This window comes from Colletotrichum acutatum (genome assembly GCF_030867785.1).
Source record: "Colletotrichum acutatum strain CBS 112980 chromosome Unknown BDZ83scaffold_38, whole genome shotgun sequence".
Taxonomy (NCBI): Eukaryota; Fungi; Ascomycota; class Sordariomycetes; order Glomerellales; family Glomerellaceae; genus Colletotrichum; species Colletotrichum acutatum.
Genome location: NW_026849032.1, coordinates 72,207 through 83,646, shown reverse-complemented (window position 1 = coordinate 83,646; position 11,440 = coordinate 72,207). Strand labels below are relative to the sequence as shown.

General features: G+C 54.1%; 3 protein-coding genes across 3 annotated transcripts; all 3 read left to right on the top strand.

Annotated features, from left to right (window-relative positions):
* Positions 1-27: 27 nt before the first annotated feature.
* On the top strand, positions 28-1,147 carry BDZ83DRAFT_669573 (proteasome A-type and B-type). Its single transcript, XM_060511116.1, has 2 exons — positions 28-305; positions 366-1,147. Exons 1-2 carry the CDS (start codon positions 202-204, stop codon positions 1,051-1,053), a joined length of 792 nt encoding a protein of 263 aa, XP_060365815.1. The 5' UTR covers positions 28-201; the 3' UTR covers positions 1,054-1,147.
* Positions 1,148-9,006: 7,859 nt separating this feature from the next.
* BDZ83DRAFT_618305 (uncharacterized protein) lies at positions 9,007-9,666 on the top strand. Its single transcript, XM_060508070.1, has one exon. The coding sequence runs from the start codon at positions 9,250-9,252 to the stop codon at positions 9,652-9,654; it is 405 nt and encodes a 134-aa protein (XP_060365814.1). The 5' UTR covers positions 9,007-9,249; the 3' UTR covers positions 9,655-9,666.
* A 119-nt stretch (positions 9,667-9,785) lies between these two features.
* On the top strand, positions 9,786-11,164 carry BDZ83DRAFT_281855 (uncharacterized protein). Its single transcript, XM_060502139.1, has 3 exons — positions 9,786-10,687; positions 10,751-10,868; positions 11,046-11,164. The coding sequence occupies exons 1-2, from the start codon at positions 9,916-9,918 to the stop codon at positions 10,765-10,767; spliced, it is 789 nt and encodes a 262-aa protein (XP_060365813.1). The 5' UTR covers positions 9,786-9,915; the 3' UTR covers positions 10,768-10,868; positions 11,046-11,164.
* The last annotated feature ends 276 nt before the right edge of the window (positions 11,165-11,440 follow it).

Genomic DNA, 11,440 nt, shown 5'->3' with positions numbered 1-11,440 from the left:
GCAAGGCTGCCAGCTTGACGCGTGCACCGGAGCACTCAGCAGTAGCAGCCTTGAACCTCAATCAAAGCAACGACGTCCCATCAAACCAACCCCACCAACGAGCGAACCTCATCGAATTGACGATAACCACCCTTTTGACGACCGGCATTTCCCTCACGAACGATAACGAATAATCTCCATTTCTCTTCAGATACCGCAGCCATGGCTATGTTCAGCCAAAATCCCCTGATGAACGGGCCCAACTACTCCTTCTCCGAGGCCCCCAAGACCGCCAACGGCGAGTTCAGGCAGCACCGCTTCAACCCGTACGGAGCTTCCCTCGACCCTCTCATCGTGCCCAAAAGCTAACCTACCCTGTGCTCCAGCTACACGGACAACGGCGGTTCGACCCTCGCCATCGCCGGCGCCGATTTCGCCATCGTAGCCGGCGACACCCGTAGCACTTCAGGCTACAGCATCAACTCCAGATACACACCCAAGGTCTTCAAGATCGGCGGCACCACCTCAACACAAGAAGATGCGACAATCATGCTCTCCGTCGTCGGTTTCGCTGCCGACGGCGAGGCCTTCAAGGACCGCCTCGACACTATCTGCAAGATCTACCGCTACCGCCACGGCAAGCCCATGAGCGTCACAGCCTGCGCGAAGCGTCTCTCGACGATCCTCTACCAGAAGCGCTTCTTTCCCTACTACGTCTACGCCATCCTTGGCGGTCTTGACGAGGAGGGTGTCGGCGCCGTCTTCTCCTACGACCCCGTCGGAAGTTACGAGAGAGAGCAGTCCCGCGCCGGTGGTGCCGCCGCCAGCTTGATCACACCGTTCCTCGACAACCAGGTCAACTTCAAGAACCAGTACGTGCCGGGCAGCGGTGTGGGTCACGAGCTGCAGGAGCGTCCCCGCGTTCCCCTGGAGCGCAAGGAGGCCGAGATCCTGGTCAAGGATGCGTTTGACGGAGCGGTCGAGAGACACATTGAGGTCGGTGACCACCTGCAAATGATGGTCATCACCAAGAACGGCATCGAGGAGGTCCTTCTCCCCTTGAAGAAGGATTAAGGGCATGACGGGATTTGGGAAGTGTTGCGGTTGGGGTGGCGTTGTACAATACAGACAGGTAGCAATGCCAAAGAGGCACTTGTTCAGCTGATCAATCACTGTACGCGGTTCAATCTTAAGCCCGCGTATTCACAGCAAACCAAAGTCCCCTTGGCAACTCATGCTGGCAGTTCCCCTGTGAATCTCAAGCTGCGAGGCTATCTAGAAGATCTGGTAGGTCGTTCATTCTGCCCTTGGACAATCATGGGGGAAATAGAGGAATGCAGGCAGGGATATCTCATTTCGCCTCGCAGGACGCATCGGCTCCCCAGGACGAACCGATAGTCTTTGACCCCTTTTCTGCTGCATGTGATGCCACACAGCTCCGCGGCATGCCCTAGGCCATAGACCAAGGGGAAGGAAGTCTAACAGGGACGAGTACGAATACGGAATGAACGCATCGAATGCTTCAATGTTCCAACATCTCCCTTTGGGAGAACCACACCCATCATCACTTGACGTTGGATGATATCTGGTGCTTTACTCTGCAAGACTTGCGTCCATCGCGCCAGCGAATCAGACGTAGCACGTCCGCTTCGCTTTTTTTTTGCGCATTACAGCTGTGTTCTGGGCATGCGGCAATCCCTTCATCTATCTCGCACTGCCATCCGTACTTGGTAAGCTAGACGTCTTGAGAAGAGCGAGCCGTTCCAAACCGTCTGCCATGGGTAGGCAAAGCCTAGCTTATTGATCCAATCCAGGTCCAGATCCAGGTCCAGGCTCCAGGTTCCAGAAACGGCACTAAGCGCAGCAGGCGAAGTCGGGCAGAGGGAAAGGAAGGACATCGCGGACGGGTATTGGACGTTGGGCCGCCCGTTCCTGTCAGACTACGGGTACGGGCTGGACCGAGTTAGCGAGGGCACGAAGGCAAGGAGGCTCTTTGGGGGGTACCACGGACGGATAGGTAGAGCAAGTGGCGAAATACCGCGTACTCGGCGCCCACCCCGTTTGAGATAACCGCCTGGTAGGGCCTGGTTTTGCCTCTGTCTGTCACCTAAGTCTGTCTGCCTATGAGATCTATGAGAGTGTCTCTCCAGCGAGAGAGATAGAGAGCACAGCCACGCCAAAGGAAGCCGGGTAGAGCCCTTCCCCAGCCTTTGTGATCCGGGATGTCGGTAGCGAAACGGTCTTAGACGCCCCGAGGGGAGCTATCACAGGGCAGCGGAAAGGCCGGGTCAACCGTATCAAAAGGGCCTCCGGAAGATTCTGGAAGTTGGAGCCTTTGCCAGGGGGTTAGATGAATCAAAACCGCGAGCACCGAATCGCTTGGCGCGTGATACTGCATAACGACAGACATTCCTCTCATCGGAAAGCTGTTGTACGGGGTATCATTGGTAGCTTGAACGAAGCAAGACTGCAGCTTCCAGCCCCCCCCCCCCGGCCTTGCAACCACCTGACCCGCGCCGGGGCTATCGGGGAGGCCACCCGAGCAAAGGAGCTCTCTACATTTTCTTGCCTGTCATTGCCACAATTGTACGATACAAGGTTATTGGCCTCTTGAGCTACTTTACTGTACGACTGTACTAAGGGACCGCCTAGGGCTGGAAGGCGGGCTATTGACAGCTAACGTCGAACGACTGATTCGTAATCTAGCATAAGCTTCTCCTCTTCAGACGCAATGCCGCTACTGGCCCAGAGAGTTTCGAGATGCGATCGTCGTCGGAAGCTTACTCTCCAAAAGGTATCCTCCAAACCCCACCACCACCGCCGCCTACAAAGCCACCAGGCACCGCCGAACAATCTCAGCTTTCATCGAAACGGGTGGTCTGTTTGCCACTGGAGACGTATGCTAATCCTCCAGTGGTGAAGAAGGGACGGACCATGGGCCAGGACGTCGCAGGCCTGGAGAGCTGAACCCTTGTTGCATTGCCGATGAGCATTACAGGGAATCTTTCGTCTTAATACAACCTCAATGGGCTGGAGCTTGGCGAGAGAGGCGTGTCACTCCAAGACGGGAAAAAAGCATCTTATCTTCGGTCCATGCCGATTGTGGAGAGGATGCCGATATGACGGTATTGGAGAGGGGAATGGCTAGTTCTCGGCAGATCAGGGGATTTGCCATCTCGAGAATAGCCATTACGCGTGATTACGTCAGTCACATTGCCATTTCCAGTTGAGATGAGTTTATATAGATACATCAAATGGTCGATGTAAATCGTCGTCAATCGTCGTCAGATGTGCATGGGATGTACAGATAATCGTTGCGTATTTGGGCTAGACGTGGCTGATGTTGCATCTGGTGTGTGGCTTGTAACGGCAAGGGTCGCTGATGTGGTTACACACACTAACATCATCGTCCAGGGCTTCGGAGACAGCTCCTCCAACGAAATCAAGTCTGCTACTGTGCAGCCGGGGAGTCTCAAGTTTCTGTTAGGCGCTAGGCGTGTCGACATGGACCACCTGGCGAACGATATCTCACACAATCCTTTGAAGCGACAGATTATGCGTCGCCACCGCGGCGCACGGTCGAGACCAAGTCAGATGGCGATGCACAGAACTGTCAAAGTCGTCAATTCAAGTCGACGTCCAGTGACAAGTGTAGAACTCAATGGCTTGGACGACAGCCTCTGTAGCTCGGTCATTTTGAACCGAACAAGCACTGACGTTGAAAGCTGTCGGCCCGACTGCACTAAGCGGAATATGGTTCTGGTTGCGAAGAAACGAGGCTTCGACTTGTGAAGTAGAAGACCGCACTTGCGTGTCCTACGTCCGAGAGTCGAATTATATGTCAAGGCGATGTCACCTGTATGTTCTTGTCTCGAGTGGCTGCTTCTCTCCATGCAATCGCGGCGACTGGCCAAGTGTCCAAGTGCCTCAGCTACCATGTTGGCGAGAGGGAGTGCTGAAGTCTGAGCCGCCTGGTTACCAGCGTCTTTGGCTGATCATCATTTGAGGCTGCTGTGTTTTGTCATTGACATGGGATATGCCGCTGCACCAATCTTCGAGTGACGGATTTCAAACCAACCACTGGAGCCACTCCGACAAGTTGATGAGGTTATGCCGCGCCAAGGTGATGCGGAACGCAACGACTTTGTGTTAGTCTCTCGGTCGAATGCCGTTCTCCTTTCATCTGCACCGGGCCACTGTAGACTGCATTAGCCAACTCATTTGTGTCCCGTAACGGCAGACTAGCTGCGGAGAAAGCTGCCAGACCAGCCTTAGCGGCTGAAGACAAAGCGCCGCGGCCGTGAAGGCGAGGTCTCTGGTGCTGGTCGTCAATGAAGCTGAACCTAGATCGGCCAGGCCTTCAGATGTCTGATGCGCTCAGCCATGTGGGCGTTTTCTTCTCCAGATATTGATGGCTCGCGCAAGCACACCTGAAGTGCCTGGCCATCAGTAGAGCGCCGCATCATGTCCGGATAGGTTATTGACCATGGCACTTCGGGTGGCATGTTTCCGGGGTCGGGGTGCAAGAAGGACCCTCAATGTTACTGCTTGGACGGGTTCTAGCCATGCGTGCCATGATCTCACCCCCGGATCATAATGTGGTAGCAGTGACGATTTTCGGAGGATGCGTGCCACATGCAACGCAGATCTCGGTGCGGATGGGGTAAAGGATCGGCGCCGGTCAAGCTGGAGCCTTGGTCAGTTGTGGCGAAACTCCGACCGGCAAGCCGCAATACTCGGCCGCGCGGTTTCTCTGGCGTCAAACGGCAGTTTGGCATGCTCGCATCCTTGGACGGCGTGCGCCGTGGATTTTTTCTGCTTTTCTGGTTCATTTCCACCTCCGGCGGCCCCGCGTTCCTGGTGAACCCCATTTGAAGCATATTGCGATGGCCCGGAGAGTGATTGGATCTCGGCCAAATTGCCAGAGATGTTAGTGCAGGCAGGTTGTATACAAGTAATGACCGAATACTTGGCCCGGAGAGGAACTTCCGGCTGTCACAAGTTTGGATAGATGCACTAGACTTGCCACGATTAACTGGACCCAGATGGTTGCGGTGGACGGGTAAGGGTCCTGTTGCTCAGGCACAGGGTTCGGGCGATGACTCGGGCTGTCGGGGTTGGCGCCGGAGAGGTGTATCTAGGTGAAAGAAACGATGAGATTGGACAATGGCTTGACGGGTGACTGGCTGCGAGTGCCGTAAGAAAGCTTCCCAACAAGCTTGAGACAGGCCTTTTTGCCACAAGCATTCGAGATGGTTGCGGGAGAAGGAAAAATGCTGCCGCTGCAGGCTTTCGTGTTGCCAATTGGCGTCAATGAAGGGATCAGGCCTGCTGGCGAGGAGAGGAGGAGACCTCCAAGGGCAGTGGGGGGGGACGCAATGCAAGTGGAGGTCTGAGAAAAAATCGAAAAGTTTGGAGAATCCCATGTTGACGGTGCCGTCAAAATTTGGCGCGGCGGCTTTGGATAGTCGTGGTTGCAAAAGATTTCGGGTAAGGGGACCGGGGGGGGGCCTTCCCGAGTACCTCTCCAGGTACCTGCTCTGTACGGTGCAAGGCACGTATCCAAAGTACTTACCTTACCTACCTATGAGGTAAGTAAGGTAGGTAGTCTCCAATGTCACAGCAAGCAGACTGGAGCAATACTTCAAGGAGGAAGGAGCCGAGAGATATGCGGCGAGGCGAGGCGAGGCAAGGCGAGACAATTGACAGTTGGAACCTGGTGGGAAGGAGGAACAAGGCAAATAGCAGGGACAAACTTGGTCATGTCAGCTTACCCAGGGAAAGTGCCTATCCGTAAGGTGAGGTAGCCAAGACGATGCAAACAAGCACCGGTGGCCCCCAAACTCTAAGGTATCACTCCAAGGTACCCAAGGTATCTGTGTGTATGACCTTATTCCCATTTGGCCCAATAGAATACTCAATCGAACATCGAGTTTTTGGACCCTGAAAACCACTTGTGAAGCTGACTCCATGTCCAGCAATGCTAGAGAGAGATACCCAAGGTGCCAAGATACCTTCCGTCCTGGAGGGTTGAAGTCGCAGTCTGCAAATTGGCATTACTCGGAGACACTCCGGTAAGAGACCGAGCTCCTCAAGACAGAGTTTTTCCAATGCTCCAAGTCTCCATCTCATGGAGTCATGATGCTTGGACCCTTGAAGTGGAAGGTGGAAGGGGAACAAGAACCAGCGGGAATGGATTTGCACACTTGCGTGTAATGTCACGGTGCAGTTCTTTCCTTGGCCTTGAACCCTCCAAGTTGGAGCGTGGGGCAGAATAGCGGAGCAGGTGGGGTTCCTTCCAGACCGATTTCCCACTGTGGGCGAGGCGACAGCTGCGCATTGCGGTCGGTGTCGGATCAGTCACCAACTCACCATCACCTCAGACTCAAGTTCACTCTACGTAACTGTGAAGTTTCCCGTTTCCGCCACAGCCCCTGTCCACGACTCCAGCCTCCTCCTCATCTCACTCCTCCACTACTCCCCCCGTCTACTTGGAATGTCCACACTTCGGCTTCCGTCCAAACCGCCAAACCGCTCAGACAAAGGACCGCCGGCGGCTCACTATGGCATCCTACCGCGTCAAGCACGCTGACAAGTGACAGTGGACTGGACGTGGGGTGAACCGCGCGGGCTCCATACTACCACTACCTACACATACACAATCGCGATTCGCGATTGAACCACGGCTACTGGTCAGCGGCACCAACGCCGTGCCCCGTACCGCTGCAAATCTTTACTCCAAGGCTCCAACTTCTCGATTGTCTCGTTGGTCTCGTTACTCCCGACTCGTCGCACACTCTCCGACGCGATGGAGTTGTCTGATCCCCCAACTCCTCCATCGTTGTCTCTCGCTGGCACTGTACGAGTCCACTCGGTCATCTATGATACTCCGACGTTCAAACGTCTCCAACCGAGGCACACTCGGCCTACCTCGACGGCCACTTTCAGCCTTCCACCTGATACTCCGGCTCCGGGGTTGGTCCAGCCCTCGTGTACTCCCGCTTCCTCTCTTCATCTACCAAGCTTTCGTAGCATATCTTTCACCATCGATTGCGATATTCGACAGCGGTCAATCGATGTCTGTGCCACCTTTTGCCCCAACCACGTGGATTTGGACGCTTGGCCGGCTTACCTTACTACAATTTACCACTGCCGTTGGCGAGCCGGAGAAACAACTTTTGGGGGCTGTGGAATGATCAGACCACCAATGGGCCGAGGGCCCGCGTTAACCTACAGGCCTCTCTTGCCCAGAGATCATCCAGATGTGCTGGGCGTGTTACAACTTGCGGGTTATCTGGGTAAGGGGAGAATGGTCTAGACCACCGGTCTCCCCGCACAATGTCTCCCTCGTGCGGCTCACAGCCAACCCAACTTGTGCTGCAATTTGAGCCTCTTACATTCTTAGCGCGACGCTTCCCAAGTCTGATATCTTTTGTTGCTTTGTTACTGGACGGCCATGCAGTCTGGGGCCTTAGACGGGAGGAGGGCGGATTTCTCGATGCAGCCCTCGATCCACAGCGAATGGATAAATCTGCCAGACATTTCGACCCCTTTCACGCCCTTGTCCTCAACCACTTGTACTGTGTTTCGCGCTGGAAATTTTAAGTCGTCACGGTCGTCTGCGTTCCTGACAGCCAACTGACGCCTGGACACTACAGCAAGGCCTTGGTTGAAAAGGGTAGATGTTCCGGCACCGATGGGAGAGACTGGCCTGAAGTGCCTCAGGGCAGATTCTTGCAAGCGCGACACTGAACATCTTTCCAAGCTGAAAGAACACTCAATTTGCTGCGACCGTTACGGTCATATACGTCATGACTTTTCGAAATGTGACGGCGAAGCTCGTCGAGCCGTTGATCCTGGGCAAGCGGCCACTGAGCCAGTAGGTAGGCGTCACAGGCCTTATTTCAAATTGCCATGCCCATGCCTTGAGGCAGAAATGAGACATGAGACTATCCTCCATGCCTCACACCAGTGTAGCTTGGTCAGAAGGGATGGGTCTCGCCAACACAAACGCTGTACGGATACGTAGGCATAGTAGGCGCACGTTTCCTCTAACCACTCCACCGCCGATGCTGAATAGCTCACTCTCTGAATTACACCTGCTATTGGCCTCGGAAGCGCATAGCCGCCCCCAGATCACCAGTTGAGCACGTTGCTCGTTACCCAAACTCAAGTCAGGGTGATGCGAGGGCGGGGGTACGGCAAGCTGAAGCTTAACGCCAATTGGGCAAAGCTGGAGATGTAGGGCGAAGTTTAGGGACCTGGACCAGGAGATGCGGTTGTGGGCTCCAGTATCAGCAGCCCAATGCTTCCTTTTTCCTTTGCAACTGGGTGCTGTACTCTGTATGAGTACCGCATGATCCCGTGTCGCAGCTGCGCAGCAGTAGGTACCCAACGCCAAACTAACAAGCCCAAAAGCGAAGAAAAAGAAATGAAAAGCAGTCAACGATCTGTTGAAGGGCCTCGAGGATTCCGATGCTTTGCTGCGTTGACACTACGAATAGCAGGGGGTTGATCATCTATTGATAGTACACAGCTGCGAATGCGATGCCTATTAGTCATGTACCCGCCACCCGCCTGGCACGCCTTGTTTAGAATTTGAGGCTAGCGATCCATCAAGTGATGGGGAAAAGCCAACGTCAGTCAAGAAGAAGACGCCAAAGCAGGAAGATAAAAAAGTTTGAATTGCAGGGAGCACATGGAGCTCATGGAAATACGACGTATACCTAGGTACGTGAACGTATAGATAGTAGGTGCGGTTGTACCTGTCCCCTGTACACTGGATGTACCGCGCCGAGTACCTCAAGCGATACGTACCGGGAGGCGACTTTGGGCGACCGGGGGAGGCCCAGGACCAATGTGGCTGGGCGTCCGGGCCAGACACGGGACTAACAAGACACCAAGACCAGAGCGAGATCGAACAAGTGGGCGAGCAAGCGCGGTCCCTGTCTCTCGTTCTTCTTTTCTGGGGCTCTTGTTCTTTCCTCCCCCATCCCCTTGCACCTTTTTGAAAATGATCTTGAAATCTTTAAACAGTCGGCAGGCAGGCAGGACAAGCAGGGCAGGTCAAGTCGGCACGTTGTAGTACTTGGCAGCAGGAAGGATAGCACGAGAGAGGAGCGCGGAAGCAGCCACAGACCACAGGCCACGGTACCTTTCCTTACCTTCTCGCGCTACGGATACTTACGACTTGCTACTTGGCTACGTACTCGGACACAGAATGCTTCCCCTTCCTGACTCTGGAAAGTGGCTCGGCGGGTCGAGTGGCGAATGCAATGGAAGACTGGGTCGCTGTCCATTGGATTCCTCCACCTGCCGCCCTGCTCGTCTGTCCTCTGTCACTCTGTTCTGCTTTGCTCTGTTCTGCGCTTCGCTCTCTCTTTCTCATCAGCCCATCCAAGGTATTCGCTACCTATCTTCTTGACGTCTCCATCTGTACTGAGGTTGTCTCATACTTACCTAGTCGATCTGTCGATACCTGTATCATTATTTCATGTCATCATTGAGCTACGATTGTCTAGACCAAATAAGGTGCCTGATAGGTGGACAGTTCTCTTCCTCTGTTTCTATCTCACCATCTCTTACACATTATTCACACATACACACACACACACACTCTCTCTCTCTCTTTCTCTCTCTATTCCTCGCTCTCCGCAGTTTCCGCCTTCATCGTGATTCGATAACTCTCGTACTTGAGTGCCCATGCTGTCGTATTCATCATAAAAACAAGACTTCCATCTACAAGTCCATCCCTGTTGACACAAGGTGACAAGCTACTTTCGTCTAGTTTAGTTCGAGGCCCGGCCAAGTGGGAGGGCCACCCGACCACATCTGTGTCCCTTGCACATCTCAGAGCGGCAGCCAAGAACCGAAGAAAAAAATCCCATCTTTCTTCATCCAATTTGATGCTACTGGTTCCAGAACGGGCACCTGGCCATGCACATCAGTTCGTTCCCACATCATGGATGCTCCCCTTACCCGCATCGCCCCTTCTACCGCCACCCCCTCCTTACGGTGTGCGGTGTGCCCTCTTGCTCTTCCTCCTCATCGATCCTCAATACTCATCCCTACCTCTTCCCCATTCCATCTGGGCTGGCCAGGCCTAAGAGCAAGACCCTCTACTTCTGTACCTCTGTGCCTCTCCCTCTCTCTCTCATCCTTTGCCAATTCTATCCCACGAAGCGGGAAGCTGTGGCTCTGTCTGTTCATCTCTGTCTCTCCATCTCCAATTGCACTGCTTTTTCCTCTGCTCCTTGGCTTCTCACTCACACACACACAAATACACTTACACTTACACGCCTCTCCCCTCTAAACCCACCCCTCCTCGAACGCCACTTAACCCACTGTCTGGCCCGGTCGTTTCCCTCTCGCCTTACCCGTCGCTCACCCAGACTCGACTCTCGACTCGTCCTGTCTTCTCTCTCCCAACAGCCTCGGTGTAGTGTAGTCGGGCAGTCCTCTCTTGCTCATCAGCACTGCCATCTCGGCCTCTTCCTGGTGGTATCTCTGAAAAGAAAAGGTGCGACACATACACCACGGCAACAACGGACGCATAGCGGCGAAGTGGTTGCCGCCTACATCTCGGAGCCCTCCTCAAGTCGGCCAACGGCGCAATCTTGGAACCCACCTCCAGTGCTTCAGTACCTCCTCGACAGCTCCCCCGAGCTCGAAACTGTGGGCATTATCCTGCACCATCTACACTACTTCAGTACGTGCGTTTTTGGCATCCCACAACTCCTCCAACGTTTTCTCTCAAACCCCTACGCCTCAGTCGCCGCTTGCCCATAGCTTTCATATTGCTCAACAAGCAACTAGGATTCTTAGAGCCTCCACATTCTGCTTGCTTGTGCAAGATACCCGGCCCTTGGGTTTTGGCCACCATCCTGTCGGTAACTCGTCACCTTCCTTGTGCTGCTATTCCATGCCTTTCTCTTTTTACTGCCCGGATCTCATGATAGCCGTTGCCTTCTTTCTTCCATAAATATCATTGGGCATTGGGTGAAGAGGCACTCTTAGTGTCTCCTTCATCACGCAGCTACCACAGCAACCTCTAACTGGTACGCCAGGACTATTCTGTCTAACCTCGCTTACGTTGACTTGGTTTTTTTCAACCGGTCGAGTCTCGTCTTGCCACTGGGGGCATCTCAGTCGTCAACTCTCCATACTCCTTTATTCCCTTGGATCGCACTGGATTGGACGTCCTCTCCCGCGCAACACCATATCGTCACTTTAACTTGGATTCATCTATTCGTCAAAGTCCCGGGCTCGCATTCGTCTTACAGCATTGCATTCGCAACTCGTAGAATATCGATCTACCAGTACAGAGTCACCCCTGTGTCGGCGCCCCGAAGTTCAGGTAAGAGACAGCCCTCGTTTAGTGGCAACCGCACCATACTGAAGCCGCACCTCTCCACACGATATGCATGCCTGGAGTTCCCTAACCTAGCCCCTCGCGTCTCGT